The following is a 17,971-nucleotide window of genomic DNA, read 5'->3' as shown; positions in this document are numbered from 1 at the left end:
AAGGTGTAAGGGTTGCAGAGGAGGGCGGGGGCGGGATGCTAGGAAGAGAAGGCTGGGCACGTGGTGACGTCACAGCTCATTACACTGCACAGCGCGTGCAGACTGCACACAGCCCCCAGCGCCACGCTCGCAGGTGACGTCACCGGAAGGCCGGCCAGACCATCACCACTCGGCCCGCCTGGCGACCCGCACGTCACAGGCCGGAAAACGTTTGCAACGCGACGCGCGCGGAGGTCGCCATGCTTGTGCGTCTCATCACCGCCACCAGCACCACGCAACACTGCACAAGGGTCAACGCCTGCCTGGGCCACTCACACCCCTCACCCGATACACACCACCGCGTCTCCCCCACCCCATCCTTCCACCCTCGCCATGGCTCCTTTCGCTCAAGCTATCGTAGGCGCGGGAGACAAAATGTCGTTGCAATTAATCAACAGCTTGCATGACTTCTGTAACCTGAGACGACGAAATCGATTCTTGCGTCACGAAGATGAGACGCCAGGCAAAAAGTGAGCGACCTGCCCCAGGACACACACACACACGCGTGTACAGCGCTCACTCCCACTTTCTGACAGCGCGAGCTGCCCAACACCCAGCCAGCCTTTGTTGGCCGTTGCCATGCCGACGCAACCAGTCAGGTTGCCTAGCAACTTATTTCTAGTTTTGGTGGCAGGCAAGCCGCCTCTCTGGACCCCACAACCTCCCTTATTCAGGCCTTCGCTGCGAGGAGAGATTCTGTGGCCTCGCTAATCAGCCTGCGGCTGGTCAGGGCCCACACTCTTTCGGTGAATGGGGTGGAATGGTAGCAGTTCATATCCATCTCAACCCATGATTGTGGTACACGAAGTTCTGATGCCAAAGGACAAACAATCTAAGCTTATCCTCTCGTCTTTCAATGGAGATAAAAGCGCCCACTCTGCCTGTCTGTGAAACTATCTTTCCTATCTTCGACCTCCATACAATGTGAGAGCTGATACATGAGCTTCATCTCCCTATCCAATTCCTGTGTAAGACATCCTCGGTTACTTAGCGACTGTTAAACTTACAAGGTGCACAATCACAACACCAGTTCCTTTTTAAATAGTTATTTGTGTATATACAGTTTGAGATTTAATAGTATTTAAATGTACATAGCAAAGATATTAAAATATTTATTTTGTATTATGCACTTAACTAAGGAGTAAGATATATTTTACTGCCCAGCCAACTTATCTATTTTCTGATTTTTATACCATTTCTCTGGTCTCTATAGGTGCATGTCAATAACACAAAAGGAAAATCTGTTATCACAAATCTTCAAAAGGTCAATTACAATAGGTTAAATAATGAGACAAGCCAAGTGAAGAATACACTCTAAAATGCATAGTCTGGATGTCACCTTATTGCAATAGCAGTGAAGCATCTAGAAAGACAAAATCAACAACTTCATGACTGACAAATAGAAGTATGCATATGCTTCCAAAATCTCAAATTGTTTGTGTTTTATGCTGTGCAAGTAACTAAGGCTATATCACAGCAAGAAAAAGTAATGACACATTAAAAGATTATCTATTTGTGAGAGAAGCTATACTAAAAAAAGCAATAAACTGACTGGATCTGAGCTAATTACTGTATAATTGTGACTCCAATGGTTCCATGGAGTGACTAAATCCTGCATGATGTGACTAGAGCTGTCTTATTAAGGCCTATCTCTAGGCTTGGGGCCAGTCATACTGTCCCAACACAAACCATACTGTCCCAACACAGAGAGAAGAATTCCAAAAGACAAATCAATCACTTATCACACAAGTTATATTAACCAGATATTACCAAAAAGAGCCATAAGTTGTTTTAACACATGCAAGCTCAGCTGCCTATTTTAAATAATGTCATGCAAGTAAGCTTGACCACCATTTCACTAGACAAAAATGGCTCTTGCCAATTGGTACACAATTGGGATTTTCTCTTTAAACAATTTTCAAATTTAAGATTTTGTCATCATTTTGACTTTTTACTTAATGCATCTATTATGCAGTTGAGAATGCAGCTATTATGCAGAAAAAAGTAATAAATGATGCTAATAGCTACTAGTGTCATTTCTCCTTTGAGCCTGGGATGATTCTGCTTTTGGTGTAGGGATGGTATGGACAAGGCTGGAACAATACTGTCTTGGGCTGAAATGACCGGGGCTCAAATCAAGAACTAAGAACTATGAGTACAAATAATAACCATCACCTGCACAATGATAACATCGACATGTTCAACAAGGTTAAACACAAGCTAAAAACAGAATTATTTAAATTTATATTAAATTATTTATATATAGTTATAGGTTTTGCTATATCTGAAAACAATGTTTGATATTGACAATTCACACATTCTATGAAAACCATGACAGAACTTCATAAACAAAACTGCTACAAAGTTTTTTAACAAGGTTTCTTTCTGCTAACAGAGTACCGAAAAAATTGCTAACTCCTGTAGTTAATGATAAGGCATAATAAGGGTGCTTTTGTTTTAAACAAAACTGAAACAGAAGCCAAATAATTGTATCAGATATCAAGTTAACTTTAGTGCAACCAAACGGAGAAGATAAGATAGAATTACCATTGTTAAAATTACTTTAATGATTCGTTTTCATTTTCTGAAAGCTTTTTCCTGTATTTCAATCTCATGGAATCTCAGTAAACGATTAGGCCCCATATATTGATGGGAGCCCCTGATGCCAACTGCATTCTAATAAATTACTGGGTTTTGATACATACTGCTTTGGTTACTAGTTATGCATGAAGGCAATTTTTATTTCTTTCAAATGGAGGAAAAAAAATTCAAAGGTTTATTCAAAAGCAAGTTGTTTTAAAAAGTTTATTCTACTGAAACAGGTATTTAACCGTTACTATCTTACCTCCAATGTAAAATCAAAACTGAAGTATGGATTAAATTTGTATGTATTAAAATGTACTAATTTTGTTCAATTCCTCTAACATATGTGGTTAAAATGGATGTCCGTATCATATAATTTAGAAATACGTAGATAAACTCTAAGTTCTGGAGAAGATTTATCTTTTATTCCACAACAATTCTCTGAATTTATAAAGGTATCTTTTTTTTTATTGCAACTGAATTACATTTCTAATAATATTTCTCCTGTATATTACTCACTGAGCAAGACAGAAGTCGCACACACAAACGTCAACAAAGAACAACGTTGTTTCGATCTCGTCTTCGTTTCTCCACGTGCAAGAGCATAAACAATATAGATCGAATGTTTCCTTACTCAATTAGCCACAAGTCATAGAAAACATTCGCATTAACTAATAAATCTTTAAGAAACTGAATGCTAATAGTCTCTGAAACACTTTCCACACAAGCGAAGTTGTCTCCAGCTACGAGCGTCATCGGAGACGCCATCACGAGGAAGTGCCCCTTTCATTTCGCGCGAACAAGGGAAAGCCATTTTTAAAGGTCGCCGAAGTGGTAAAATAAGCGATGTCTCCGAATTCATCTACTGTATTGTAAGGTATTTAGTTTACAAGCAAGTTTGATAATGTTAAAGAGACAAAACATGATTAAAATGCCGTCTTACCAACCACGATGCTGTGTGAGTGGCTGAGTGATGCCCGATGCTCTATTCAACGGAAGTGAATCCTCACGTGACCACGCCAGCAGACAAGACACTGGCTCTTCCAGCAGCCGTCATCAACACAGCAGCAGTCAAACTTCGCTTGTGATTTACAACAACAAGGGTCATGAACTTGTATTTTGAATGCCACCTAGTATTTTGTGTGTTTTCTAAAGAGAAAATTGTTGGTAGGGAACTCGTATCTTCAAATTCCCAAATTAATTTTGTCAATGAGGTATGAACACACGACAGATGAAGCAGCCTGGATGCTGTTGGTACAACATTACGATGCTGAGATGTGACCCGTCCTTGTATTTCGCGCAGAGCATTATCCGCGTGAAGCAATCACTAGGGAAAATGATTCTCATCTGGAGATCTATTTCCCCATGTAGAGCATCTCGAGAGTTATGTTGCCCTGTAGTTAATTAGACTGGTTGCTGAGACACACGTTATGACTGCTTGTTATTCGTACACATCTTTAACATTTTTAATTAAATTATAAAAAACAAAGCAGTTAATATAATTATTTCCTTTCTGATAGGAACAGTTTTTGGCTATTCTATAGCCGTAGGCCAATGTACGTGATAGCATTAGCAGCATCTTAGAGCTACGGGACATAACTGTTAAATAGACGTGGACATGTCTGTACAAGTAGCCTCCCTTGTTTATCCGTGTCCCCGAGCATCAACACCTCAGAGCTTCAGTGATTCTAATTGTACGAGCTTGCGCATCCAGTCATCGTATCCTTAGTTTCTGTCACCACCTTTTTCCCCCTACACACATACATTAAAAAACTCTTGTGACTGCATGATTCTCAGTTTTACCCCTTATTCTCATTTATCTGATCACGAAAGAAATGTGACAGCTCGATCGTTTGTGCTCAAAAAAATAATTGACCCGTATAACAATTTATTTGCGTTCTTGCACTTTTAATCATTTTATCAGAGTTTATCAGAGGCCATTCAAGTTTGATGATTTTGTTTCTCTCTAAACTACTAGTGGCATTCATTAAGATATAAATTTCACCGCAAAGGTAATTTTGTTCGAGGACCTAGTTACAAGAGCATTTCAGAGCAGCCATTTCGTCTTTAATATAGAAACACCCGTACATCCAGTTTATGTCCAGTTATATTTTTATGTAGAAACAACCTGATCGCTCATCCATTTTGTTGAACTGACACAATTTGAATCCTTTGCTTTACTTCCTGTGGTCACATTACCGTAAATTCCGGTCTATTGAGCGCACCTGTGTATAAGCCGCACCCACTAAATGTTTTTAAAATCCCTACTTTTTTTCAAAAATAAGCCGCACATGTTTATAAGACCCAAATATAAGCACATTTTAATGGTATGATGCTTGTCGCGTTGCAGGATAGGTTGGTAGGTCAGCCAGAAACGCAACACATTTTTATCTTACTTTAATTTGTTTATTTTTTATTGCGCATTTATACAGCGCCTTTTCCCAGCACCAGCAGGACTTGCGTGCGTACAAGTGCACAAGAACACACCTTTCACAGGTAGGTATCAAATACACCTTCATGAACACGTACGTACGCGCACGCACATATCCCCCCTCCCTCTTCTCACTCACACACAGAATACAAACACGTATAGTTCATTTTGTTAGGGTTAGGTGGAGGGGGGGGGGGGGCTCATTCAAAAATATTAGTATACAACATATTACAGGTTTATTAGTACATATTAGACAATAGATGAAGAATATCTTTAGTGTAGAGTAGAATTTCTTTTCTTTCTCGCTAAATATAAAAACTTTGGCAAGGTTACACAGTATCCTTTCGCGTTTTATTTATTTATTTATTTATTTATTTATTTATTTGACATCAATAGTTTGAAGTTATTCGGTCTAATGTCCTACATTTTCGTAATGAAAGTCTTTCGTAGTTCTATCAGACATGGACAAATTAGTTCGTGATTCTTACATCGCAGCTCAAACAATTAGCAACTTCAGCATTTATCAAACTAATATATTCGAAATTTATTAGCTTCTAAGTCATTTAAGTATGGATCGATCTCATCAACTCCCATTTAAGTGAGTTAATAATTCACTTCCTGATAATTAAAGCAGTCAAACTGAGTATGGTCTCACAACGAGGCACTTGAGGAAAATCTACATCTGACGACATGTGACACTGTTGCCAAATGTTGCCAAATGGCCAAATGGGGCTTTTTTCTGGAGTAGTAATCTGAGGTAAGGATTTTATTTACTTTCTCTCACTCACACACACACACAAGCACGTGTGTCACTGTGTGAAGACAAGGGGAGGTTACTCCCGTGGCAGCATGCTCTCCACCCATGAAGACAACAACGTGAGTTGCTCCGCGCTCAGCTCGTGGCCTTGATTGAGGATCACGTGGTACTCGCCATTCACGCCAAGTTCTCGCAGTCTCGCGAAGGTCTGAGACGCCGACTCCTCCTTCACGGTGATGTCATTGGCGCCATGGGCTTGGAACAAGGCCGGCAACCTCGCTGCGTCCAGCCCTTTGATGACCTGTGAACAGAGATGTCATCCGTCACTGTTCTCGTCTGTCATCATCGACTCTCGTTAATCGTCAACCACCACCACCACCGCCACCGCCGCCGCCGCCGCCTTCATGGAGCTGCTTAAACGTCGAAAGGCTGTGTTCATGGAGGGGTGGTACGTCGTTACCCATGGGGTAAAATGGCGACGGAAAAACTTCTCGTCCTCTTGGTCACGACGGACTGTCTAGCCCCTGCCAATACGGACTGTCTAGCCAATATCGACTGATGTTACTTTAACCCAGGAAAGTTTGCCTCTAGTTTGTAAGTGCAGTGCCAGGGAGAAGGCAACCTGCGGAGTGTGGAGGTGTGGAGGTCGCTGTATCACTACGCACACAAAACACTTGCCTGTGGTTTATCGGGGACAAGGACTTAAAATCCTTCCTAAATACAGTTTTTGGTGAAAAAACTTCTTGTTTGTTTGTTTTGTGTTTTGCATTAACGTGAGTTTGTGTGAGTTAAATGTGTATGTAGAACTAACTTTCTGGTTTAGCTAGTCGACACCACGAACACACCAGGCGGCGCAGTAGAAGGAAATGCTACAAAATATCTGACGATTCAGGAAGTTTCGCATGTTTGACCTCAACTTGTGACCCAGTGACACACTTTGTTACGGTAAAGTTGTGCTTATGTGTGTAAAGCCTCAGTCTAAGGAATAAATAGAATCACAAACACCCCCAGTATCATGTACTGTTATAAATACCACAGTATCACAGTCTGACACCCCGTGGGTTCCAGTCTGGCACCCAGGGAATCGTGTCGCCCCCAGTCTGATACAATGTAGTTTCAGATTGTAGCGACACAAACATCAAAGCCCTCGTTTACCAGAGGAAAATATTGCTTATGATTGGGGTCAGACAAGATGGCAGCTGAGTTTTAATGGCAGGTCAGAGGTCACAAAGGTGGACGTTGTGCAAACAAACAAAAAGATGATCAGCTCGACACCTTTCGAGCGAAATTCAATCAGATTTTGGATGCAGGTTCACAAACGTTTACCTTCAGCTGCTAAGCGCCTGACCCGTGTCTGTAGATGGTAAAAGTATGTCCGCCATTCCGATATTTGTAGCAGCACTATTTTTCTAAACAGAAATTAAGGATTCTCTGGAGACCTGGATGCACATCAGTCATGGATGATGTCGATAAGCAATTGGCAGAGATTTGCAAATTGATGTATTTGTCTCAAAATATTACGGACTGTGGTTTGCAGTCTGGTTACATCCCGTTTTCTTAGTCGCCATCCTGTTGTATCCGGTCTTATTCATCCCCCCTGCCCCTACCCCTACCCCTACCCCTACACAACTATGGCAACTAGTGGAGGTTAAGGAACCGAATTCAATAGAAATTGCTTTTAGCCAAACGGAAATTTAATACATTTATTTTGTTAAAGCCAATTTCAAACTTTTTTTTAATATAAAAAATATCTTGGTTTTGCTTAGGAGGCCAAACTGTAAGGGGTCCCTGTTCTTCGCCCAACTTTGAATGGGACCCCATCGACGAAAATTGAAGGGGTCCTCCGAACTTTTAATGCGTACTGTACTCAATTTTTTGCGTAAGCAGAAGCCCTGCCACTGCTGTATACTGACACGTGATGTCACCGCCTGCTGTGAGTGAGTGAGGCCGTGAGTAATGAGCTGTTGCTGTATGAACGTATGAGTGAGTGATGGCCGTACGTTGCATTGAGTTAGTGAGTTTCCTTTTCCCCCACTGCAAGAATGTATCATGGTAGACACTGAAACAACAAGTTACCGACAGTTACCTGACAACTAATGTATCGGGTACCTGACAAATAAAGTATCGTGTACCCGACAGTCGCCTGACAAATAACTTTGATGGAGCCACTGATGCGTCAGGTGAAATGATGTTCATCTGCAAGTTTTCTTCAATGAGTGGAGTTTCTGTGCATAATAATGAACACTAACTGCCTGATTTCCCCACTGTGCTCGCTGTCAGCACAAAGTTTGCTGTAAGATGACAAAAAGTCTCGATATTCAGGAAGTTTCGCATCGCTAATTAATCTCCAGCTCGTCCCACGATACACTGACACACTTATTTTCAAAGTCTAATTGCAGTTAGTGTGCACCCGGCTGTAGGCTTTTGAACCCCAGTTTTTGGGATGTAATTAGAAACTAAGCTACCCAGACGATGGCCTGTAAACTGAGAAGCTACACATTTTAGCAGAGATGACATCAAGACGACAGTTGCCTCGTGGGTATTCATGACACATCCCTCGTCTACATTTCACACTTCATGTAGGATTGTGTTCGGCTCCAGGGGATATGTCTGACGTGTGAAACATGCAGTGATGAACACCACACAGATCAGCCCACATCTAGTTGTACTAAGCAGTAAATGATGGTGAGCATCATCTTCAGCGTCATCAGCGATGACCAGGGCGTGGACAAACTGTGAGTCAAGCTCATGCGGTGGCAGGAAAATACTGTAATTTGCAGCTACACAAGGAAAAATATCGAGGAAATTTTTTCAGCGTAAAACCCAAAAGAATATTTTCGAACTTCTGCCTCCAGTCCAGATGTGATCAGTTGTGAAAGCCCGGTGATAGTTTCTCTGTCGGACCGTCGCTTCGTGTGACCTTTGACTCCAAGACAATGCCACCGGCATCTGCAGCATGGAGACCACAGTTCTACGACTCATTCTATGTGCTGTGTCTGGATTTATACTTCACTTCAGGACGTCCACGTCTCCAAGGCCATACAACAAGGAGGTAAGTCTTCTCAAGTCTCTTATTGCGGTTTTGGTGTCTCACAAATTCATCTTCTCGGGCTGTCGTCTGATTCTTGCAATAACATCACAGATGGCATTTCGATCACAATGCGTTTCAAAGAAAAAAACTATTTCAATCAATCTATTTCTTAAGTTCGATATTGATGTGAGTGTGTCACTGACCATTTGTGTCGTGAAGACCGGTCGAGGTCAAATGCCACCGTGACCGTTGGCTGGCCACACCCAGCAGAAGGTCGTGTAGATGTTAACAAGCAGCATCTCTTCATGGTGGGTTCAAAGAGGTCGAACAGATGTTAACAAGCGGTCATGTCTGCAGGTTGTGTTCAAAGATGCTAAGATTCTACAAGCAAACCAACGTTTTTCATTTTATCACTAGCCCCGTCTGAAAGCTACGGAGAGTTGTCTCCCATTCCCGCACAGACACGTCACAAGTTGTCGCCCTTAGTTCCCGTCAATAACCTTGTACATGAGCTGACCCCGGGGGTCATGTCCTGAGCCCATGAGATATTGTGAGTCAAGAAGCGGCGTCCATGATGAATCACGTGACCATTGTGTACACGCGAGGCTCGGTTCCTCGCCTGGGGACGAGTTGGAAAATTCGGTTTGGTACTTGTCGTCTGCCGACATTAGTCACAACAGCAGCGCCATCTTTAACTCTCATTTAGAAACAAACTTGGTTTAGGGGAAAGCGGGGGAGAGGGGCAGTATCTCTGGAACTCAACTTGTGTGCCATGTCATGTCACGTGTGACTGCTCAGTCAGTTTGACAACCACTGCTCTTACTCAGTGAGCTGTTGGAAAATACCTCCGGACACTTCCAGAATAAATACTCTCACCGCACTTTACTCCAAAATAAATCCTTCAGGAGGCAACACATCTCTCCAAGAACACAACAACTTCTATCCACTTCATCTTGGACAGGAGCAGACTTTGTCTTATCTGCTGAGTGTAGCACAAGCTCGCCCACTGTTGTGACTGCTGGTCCTCTACATCATGCTACAGACACGAAGGATGCATTAGTGTGGATACTGTGTATGTTTGTGGTTTGTGTAGTCATGTAGACAGTCACAATTATTCTACAAAGGTAAGTCATTATTCTACTTATTTACCTCTCACTAATCGTGTCGCGATGTTTGTCTTTATCACAAGTCACCTCTCACTTACAGTTCAGGTAGGAAACACTTTTATGTTGCCTCAATGATTATTTGGAAATGTCTCTTGGAAGAAATTGAACCGGTCTGTGAGACTGACTGGTCACACGGTGGTGTTGTGTTGTTGTTGCTGTGGTGCTGTGTTGCTGATGTCGTGCCGTGCTGTTGCTGCTGCCACCCAAGGAATGCAGGAAGACAAGAATGCTCCACGGTGAGTAAAGCAACCTCGTGTACACACTGTGGAGCAGGAGGCCAAGTGTCGTACGAAGTCACCTCCATGTACCCAGTGATGCTCCAGTCAACTCCTGTCGCAGAGTCTGCAGCCCGCGGCGCGTGCGTGTGAAGATGTCGTCGTCGTCCATCTGTCGCACGTGGAGGAGCATGAACACTGAACATGCAATGAACTCTTCTCAAACGACAGTTTCCTTTGCTTGCAACTTGTGCACTTTGAAAAGTTGTGAGTGGGTTACACTGAGGTGACACCAGGCTACACTGGGCAGGGTTACAGTGTTACACTGTACACAAAGGTCAAGGCCAAACATGTGTCGTCACGGAAGTGGAATGTCGGGCCGTTAACCCCTTCACTGTGTCCGTGTCCTGCCACACAGTCACAGAATGAACTGCTTCATGTACTGAGGTGAAGACATGACACGAGTGTTTTATTTGTATGACACTCCAGCAGGTCTTTGTCTGACTTCACGGACAGACCTGGGCAAAGGCCGGCCCGCCTCCTGTCTGTGACCGGCCCGCCCGCTGGCCCGCCCGCCAGTATATATACTATGTATACAGTATTGGGTAAAACTGAGTTAACTATATTAGTCCGGCCCTCTAAAACATCCCAATTTCTCATGCGGCCCCTTGGGAAAATTAATTGCCCACCCTGTTCAAGGACGATAGTTCTTAAACCTGACAGTTGTTGTCTGACAGTGGGTGTCTGACAGTGGGTGTCTGACAGTTGTTGTCTGGCAGTTGTTGTCTGGCAGTGACAACAAATATTTCAGGACATGCGATTGTTGGTGAGGTGAACTTTGGCTTTTCACTGATCGAGTGCCGTCGTGTACGTCGCTATGACAACTGAAACAGCAGACGTTCGTTGACTTATGTTTTATTTTTAGCTGTCAGTTCTGTCACCTGTCACTCGATGTATCTGTTTTTCCTTCTTCCTTTCGTGAGCTTACGTTCCGCGGCCAGTCTCAGCTCATTCCGGTTACACCTGCCCTGACATCACGTGACCTGTGGACGTTGTTATTATTTGGTATCGTCAACACTCCATTCTTGTTCGCCATGGATGTCTTCTGTCCTCTAGTTTGGTGAACTGATGGCCGTGACTACATTGTGAAGTCTTCATGAGGTCATCACGCAGGGCTGGTGAGGAGGAGGGTGATAGATGGGAGGCTGCCTACGACAGGTGACAGGTGACAGCAACCACTACCTGCCTTACTTGCTGTATCAACAACTACAGGATAAGGAGACGCCAGGCCTGCACATTTCACGTGCATTCTCTAAACACGGTGAACCACTTACAGTGTCACTGCAGCCATTATGTACGAGTGTTTTATCTTCGCTGAGAGCGACAGTGTGTACGGTGTGATTGACACTGTGCGGGTAGACTACAGTCACTACACTGTTGTACACTGTGTACAGCAGTGTACAGTATGACATACTGTGCGGGTAGACTACACTGCTGTACAGTGGGTAGTGCACGCCGCAATATTTAAACACAGTTCAGTGATGTTGAATGCACAGTGCACAGTGTACAGTGTACACCAGACCTCCACATAGTGTATGTGTACATAAAGTGTCTCAAGCCAGGCATGCCGTGTACACATCGCATCTTAACAACAAATGTTGCCCGCGCTGACAGTGAAATCAAATGATTTGACTACAACGTAGGCGGCGACACAATGTTGTTATGTGACACCGTGTAGTCACGTGACATGATATTATGTGACAGCCTGTGATGACGTGACAGTGTTATTGTGTGACACCGTACAGTCATGCCACACAGTGTTGCTATGTGACACCGTCACACGGTGAAATTTGCTTACCTCGTAGACAGGTGAGGTGCTCGACAGGTAGCCGCCCAGACAGAAGACTCCAGCCAGCGCCCTCTGGAATCGGTAGGCAACGTGCAGAGCCATGGTGCCACCCATGGAAAATCCTCCTACACAAACAGTCATTGTCGCCCGTTACAATCACCCGAGTATTTGTCCACCCGCCATGGGATGACGGCCACCCACTGCTGTGTGATCCCTCCATCGACTTCACAGCCACAGTCTGATCCAATAACAATGATGATGATGATGATGATGATGATGATGATGATGATGATGATGATGATGATACAACTTTGAACAATGCTGCGTTCAGTGGTTACAACTTTATGATCACAGCAATAAAAATTGTCACCACCACCATCCCAGCCAAGACTTTATGACTGTAGATACAAAGATACTCCGTCCTGCCCACACCTCACCTGTCACTTCTCTCCGTCACCTCCCCCTGTGTTACGTCTGTCAACTGTCTCCGTCACCTCACCGTGTCATTGTGACGTCACCTGTGCCTCTCACCGATAAGAATGCGATGACGTGGGATTCCATGACGCACTTCCGCCTCCATGACCTTTGCCAGCTGTAGGAGGGTCACGTGGGAAGACTCGAGAATCTCGCGGAAGGCGGGGTTGTCGACATCTCGATGCAGCCACTCGTGTCGGACCTGACCCACAACGATGTCGGACCTGAAACACAAGTCGTGTCTGTCTGAGCCACGATGACACATAGCAGGGATGACGGACCGGAAACACAGTGATGGCGGGCCTGAACCACCAATAGTGCTGGACCTCAAATGAAGGACTTTACACCGGAAAGGAAGATGTGTTTACAGCCTTCAGTCTACTCCAGACCTACCCAGTGTGTAACCACCGTGGCCACCCGACCTGCTGGCCTGGGTGGCTAACTCCAGGGCTTTCTTTATATCGGACTCAGGTTAACACTTGGTCTCCGCACCGTGACCAGCGAACAGGTTAATGTTTGCTGAGTGTACAGAGGGCGCTTCTGTGTTTCTTTCCTCTCCAGCAGTTTCTGTTTCGGGTGGAAAACAATCGGAGAGCGAGCGGGACGCCAACAAGTCGGTGAGCAGGAAGCCATTGTGTGTGTTGAGCCTCAGTGAAGGTCCGCTGGCACTGTTCTGACACTTGTCTTCAAGGACTATATGGCCGCTCCCTGCAGCCACAGGTAGAAGGTTTGCACCTTTGTGTTTGAACTGCCACGTCTAGCATGTCACATGTTGACACCGACCCGTCAGGGCTGCTGCAACTAAAGATGTAGCACCACAGCTGACCTCACAGTTGACCTCCACAGCTGACCTCACAGTTGACCTCCACAGCTGACCTCCACAGCTGACCCAGGGAACATTTCTCATTTCACACTAGAAGTCTGCAGCTTTACACCTAAAGACAACAAGTGAAATAGTTTCTGTAAACAACATGTTGTTTAACATTGTTGTTTAAGCCGAACTGTCATTCCTCTCAGCGCTCGCTAATGGCGGCGTCCGTGCAAAAGCAGCAAAAGAAGAAGTTGCCACACAGTGAGAGCAAAACTGCTGAAAGGATTGTTTACTCGTCAAATATAAGAATATCACAACAAATAAAGCTACGGTGTGTTACAACAATGATTTAGCACAACAAATAAACTACGGTGTGTTACAACATAACGACTGCTACTACCACAGTAGGCGGAGCCTGCAGATACTCTGGTGTCACTCGCCATCTGTCGTCTGCTGCCCCGAGTCGAGACCTTTGTTAAAGGTTTTTCATTGTGTTTAATTGGAGAGAATGAAATATGAGAGACACGTTGAGCCACTAGTCCCACAACCTTTGTGTCCTGTCAATAAACATCGCAGGGTGGCGGGCGTTGGTTGTCCTTCTGACCCCGACACGTGCACACGTTGGTGAGTCTCATCCCTTGGCCGCAAGACTGTTATACAGTCAAATCTCGCTACTATGCCACTTCTGTGTGACTGTTAAAAAGCACAAGTTGTGAAATTCCGCGCAGTGCTCGATTACTATACTGTATGGTAGTGTGGGACATCGCTGTTAGGTGGATGGAACATAGCACGCACACAGGGAGGGTGGAGGGTGGCGATGGGGGTAGGTCGCTGGCCGGGTGAGGGGGAGAATGACAGGAGACAGCTAGCGCCAGCCGACTATTCTTGAGAACTTTGGACTGACGGGTAACTTGAGCAAATAAAGCCGTTTTTACGAACCCTCGCTACTATGCCACTCTCGCTACTATGCCACTTTTGCTTGGTCCCGGTAGGTGGCATAGTAGGGAGATTTGACTGTATATACTGTCTGTGGGACGGTCATAGACTGGCTGACTGTGTCATAGACTGGCTGTGTCATAGACTGGCTGGTTAGTGTCTGTCGTTCCATTTCTGTTTGTCGTGTTTATTTTCTCCGTTCTAGATGTGGCTGGTAGCTCAAAATGACAGGAAAAAACTACGACGCACAGCATACCTCTGCCCTGCAGCACAAACTTGAACATCGTCCTTTGAATTTGACAGACAGACAGACAGACAGACAGACAGACAGACAATCTGTCAAATTCCTGATTGTCATGTGTGCGCGCATGCGTGCAGAATCTGTCAGGTGCTCAGTCACGTGCTGCCCGCTGTTTACCTGTCTTCCGCTGTAGGGTAGACAACTCTGACGTGAGGAAAAGCCCACTCTCGTCCTAACACGCTTCTGATGGTCTCCCGGACACTTCCTCCAGTCTGACCTACAAACATCCAGTGCTATAAATACACGTCACACCTGCAGTCTACATACGTACATGTATATCATGATATCTGTAAGTTAACATAAGTTATATACATCAGCACAAACAAAAGTCCACCCAGTAAGATATATAAACATTCATGTTGCAGTCAGTAGCTACCCTTTCTCCCATCACACGCACACACGCACTCACACACAACACCGAGGCATCAATGGCAGCTGAAGTCCCACGTCACGTGACGGACATCACGTGACCCTATTGTCAGCGCTGCCAGAGCGGGGGAGATGAGGGAGTCGGGTTCACTGTAGGTCGCTGGTCAGCTAAACTGCTGGTCACGTGCTCAGAGCTTAGCGGATTGTTAGACACGGTGAGTGGCACATCGTGCTCCCCTTCCCTGTGACCTCGACTGACCTCTCCTTACCTGACTTTCCCCTTTCCAGTCTCGTACGTGGGGAGGGGGAGGGGGGTAACTAATGTTCAGAGGGCACTCAGGGTCAAGGTAGGTAACCCGAGCAGGCTGCTGCTCCCCACCTCTCCCCCACATTGAGAAAGACCTGCTCGCCAAACATCAGGGAGGCAATCACAAGAGGTGAGGACAGCACTGTCACCCCCTTGATAAGGTCACATTGAAAAGTCGTAAACACACCTGGGCAGGTGACAGGTAACGAGTACTACCACACACACATTCTCTCGTTCTCTTACCTAATAACCACAACACACGCAGCAACACAACTACTAACTGCTCTCACACACACACACAAACACAGAAAACAAACAGCAGAGACTTGGGGTGGAGAGGTCAAACTCTTGGGTGGACAGTGTCACGCTCGAGTGGACAAACACAGGAGGTGGCAGCAGTCAGGTGGCAGGTACTGAGGTCGCTGACCGAGGACTGCTGGAGTTCTGGTCACTTATTGTCTTACAAGGCGCTGACCTGAGGGTGGGCAGTTCCATTCCCGCCTGGTTTCGTGCCAAGCTCTTGACTGGCGTCCCGCCATCTTTTTGTCGGTTACAGACGCAGCGAGACTTTCGCTCAAAGTCAGGTTGTACCTGTCTCCCCCACTACCCCGTGTACCACCTCCACAGAGAACCAGCCTGTTGTTGTTGCTGTGGATGGCTAAGAGTGCAACTTACAATACTTCTCGTCTTGTTTACCGAGATACAAACTACATCCGCTACCGCTACTGCCTCCCCTTCGACCCTCCCCAGCTCCGAGGTGAAGGTCACTGACCTTAGTCTGTGCGTGTGTCGGCGTGTGCGCGTGCTACAGCTCTACGACAATGACAATGACAATGACAATTCTTTATTAACGAGGGGTAAAATAAGCAACTGACGCTTTTTTCCATTTAGCCCTCGCCCTTTTCAGGGAAGGAAATTAACTATATAAATGAATTAATTAAGCATTAAATATAAAAAGATAATAAGCACAGAGAAGGTGCTTCCCACCCCCCTCTACTCCTACCTGCTATCCCAGCAGCATCCTCGGCTCGCGCCACCACTGTGACGTAATTTATCGGTCAAGGACAGTGAAGAGCACGACCACATCTCGGTCAAGATGAAGGAGACCTTGCGGCTCGGCTCGACCCCCTAATCGGCCTTGAACTCTCAGGCGGGGTCGCCCACCGATTAAAGTACATGTCAACAAATAACTGCCGTAACATAAACAATGAGCATCAACAGACTACCGAGTGAAAACAAGGCCAGCCTCCTGCCCTCTCCTACTACTAGGCAAGTGCAGAGGTCAGAGGCACTTGACGTGACCCGGATTGTGACGAGGGTTGTGACGGTGCAGCGACCGGTCACACTGCACTACGCACACGTCACTGCGGTCAGCACGTGCATGTGAACAGGGAGGGGGGAGACAGGGAGGGGGGCTTCACTAAGCATGCGCACTTTGTGTTTTCTGTTTCATCCTTTCATCTAATTTGATCTGGTGACCTGATTACAGCGCCTGACAACACGAGAGAAATATTTGTGTTTAGCGAGAAGTCTGAGAGAAGAATCTCGCTGTGGGGACAAACAGCGGCGATGAAGGTGAGCAGCCACGTTAAGAAGTGCACGAAAGTCTCGACAGTTCTAATGACAGCAGTTACATCCTGCAGACTCTCACCTGGCACCTGCCGTGTGTCACCACTGACTCGCTACCTGTGACATGTCAAGAGACACATACCTTCGCCGTGCAAGAAAATGACAGAGCCGCTGCAGGAGCCTTTGGTGTGGTGCACGATGTGGGTGGACAGCTTGGCGATCTTGGGTGCAGCCATGTTGTGTCACCAGTCAAAGTCCAGACACCGCGGTCCGTGCTATCTAACGGTCCGGTCGCCGTGCGGTCCTTCTCCACCTGTCGCCCTACTTACCGCGACAAGATTAGGTAAGAGTCGCGTCACACACGCACAGGACAGGGGACAGCACCCACAGGTTGTCGCTCCAAGGGCTGGTAACTGCTGTCTGACCGTTAGCGACACCCAGGGTCTTGAGATGTTTTGTGAGCAGCAAGAGTCGGGGTGCAGTGGCTGGCCACGTGACGTGTGCTCTCGGCGGACAAATTACAAGTGTCACAGCTGCTGACGTCACCAACTCCTACATTGAAGACACATGTGACAAGATTCCAGACATCTTTGGCCACGTTGACATTTCTGTGACTGATGCTGGCACTGACACACACACACACACATATTGACACTATGTTTGTAAGGTATTGTCACACGCACACACGCACACTCACATGCACAGACGTGTGGACACACACACACGCACACACTCCTGGAAGCTGTGACAGTGGCTGGAGCTGTGACTAATGGACTGCAGCTGACGGGAATGACGGCTGGAACTTTAAAAGGAACCCTGACAGCCACTGGGAAAGATTCCACCATCGTGAAGGTTCCAGCAGCAGACCCAGTGTCTGATATGACGTCACTTCCGGGCCTAAGGCGCTCTGTCAGGCATGCGCGATGAAGAAGTACACTTATGGATAAGTACAGATGTCGACAAATACAGAAATGTGGATAGGCACCGCGTGTGGATGAGTACAAAATGTGAATAAGCATGAATATGGATAAGTACAAATGTGGATAAGTACAAATGTGGATAAGTACAAATGTGGATAAGTACAAATGTGGACAGCACAAACACAAGTAGAAGGAAAGCTGCACTAACTTCAC

The 17,971-nt window shown here is 45.7% G+C and overlaps 2 protein-coding genes across 2 annotated transcripts in view; both read right to left on the bottom strand.

The window, feature by feature from the left end:
* Positions 1 to 3,630, bottom strand: part of LOC112571352 (forkhead box protein N3-like) — a 34,663-nt gene extending 31,033 nt beyond the window's left edge. Inside the window, exon 1 of the mRNA XM_025250303.1 lies at positions 3,566 to 3,630. The gene's annotated coding sequence lies outside the window, so the exon portion shown is untranslated. The remainder of the gene's footprint in view (positions 1 to 3,565) is intronic.
* Positions 3,631 to 5,012: 1,382 nt separating this feature from the next.
* On the bottom strand, positions 5,013 to 17,285 carry LOC112570934 (lysophospholipase-like protein 1). The gene is made up of 5 exons (XM_025249665.1): positions 16,981 to 17,285; positions 14,711 to 14,810; positions 12,603 to 12,769; positions 12,081 to 12,196; positions 5,013 to 6,111 (listed from the first exon to the last, which is right to left on the bottom strand). Exons 1-5 carry the CDS (start codon positions 17,072 to 17,074, stop codon positions 5,887 to 5,889), a joined length of 702 nt encoding a protein of 233 aa, XP_025105450.1. The 5' UTR covers positions 17,075 to 17,285; the 3' UTR covers positions 5,013 to 5,886.
* Positions 17,286 to 17,971: the final 686 nt, after the last annotated feature.

Source organism: Pomacea canaliculata, linkage group LG8, assembly GCF_003073045.1.
Source record: "Pomacea canaliculata isolate SZHN2017 linkage group LG8, ASM307304v1, whole genome shotgun sequence".
NCBI lineage: Eukaryota > Metazoa > Mollusca > Gastropoda > Architaenioglossa > Ampullariidae > Pomacea > Pomacea canaliculata.
This window is presented reverse-complemented; position numbering and strand designations above follow the sequence as displayed.

Excerpts from the sequence above, each read along its gene's own strand:
- LOC112570934 (XM_025249665.1), bottom strand. The coding sequence starts at position 17,074 with ATGGCTGCACCCAAGATCGCCAAGCTGTCCACCCACATCGTGCACCAC. Across the intron at positions 14,811-16,980 it reads CATTTTCTTGCACGGCGAAG|GTCAGACTGGAGGAAGTGTC; the intron begins GTATGTGTCTCT and ends GGATGTTTGTAG. Across the intron at positions 12,770-14,710 it reads TACCCTACAGCGGAAGACAG|GTCCGACATCGTTGTGGGTC; the intron begins GTAAACAGCGGG and ends CTTGTGTTTCAG.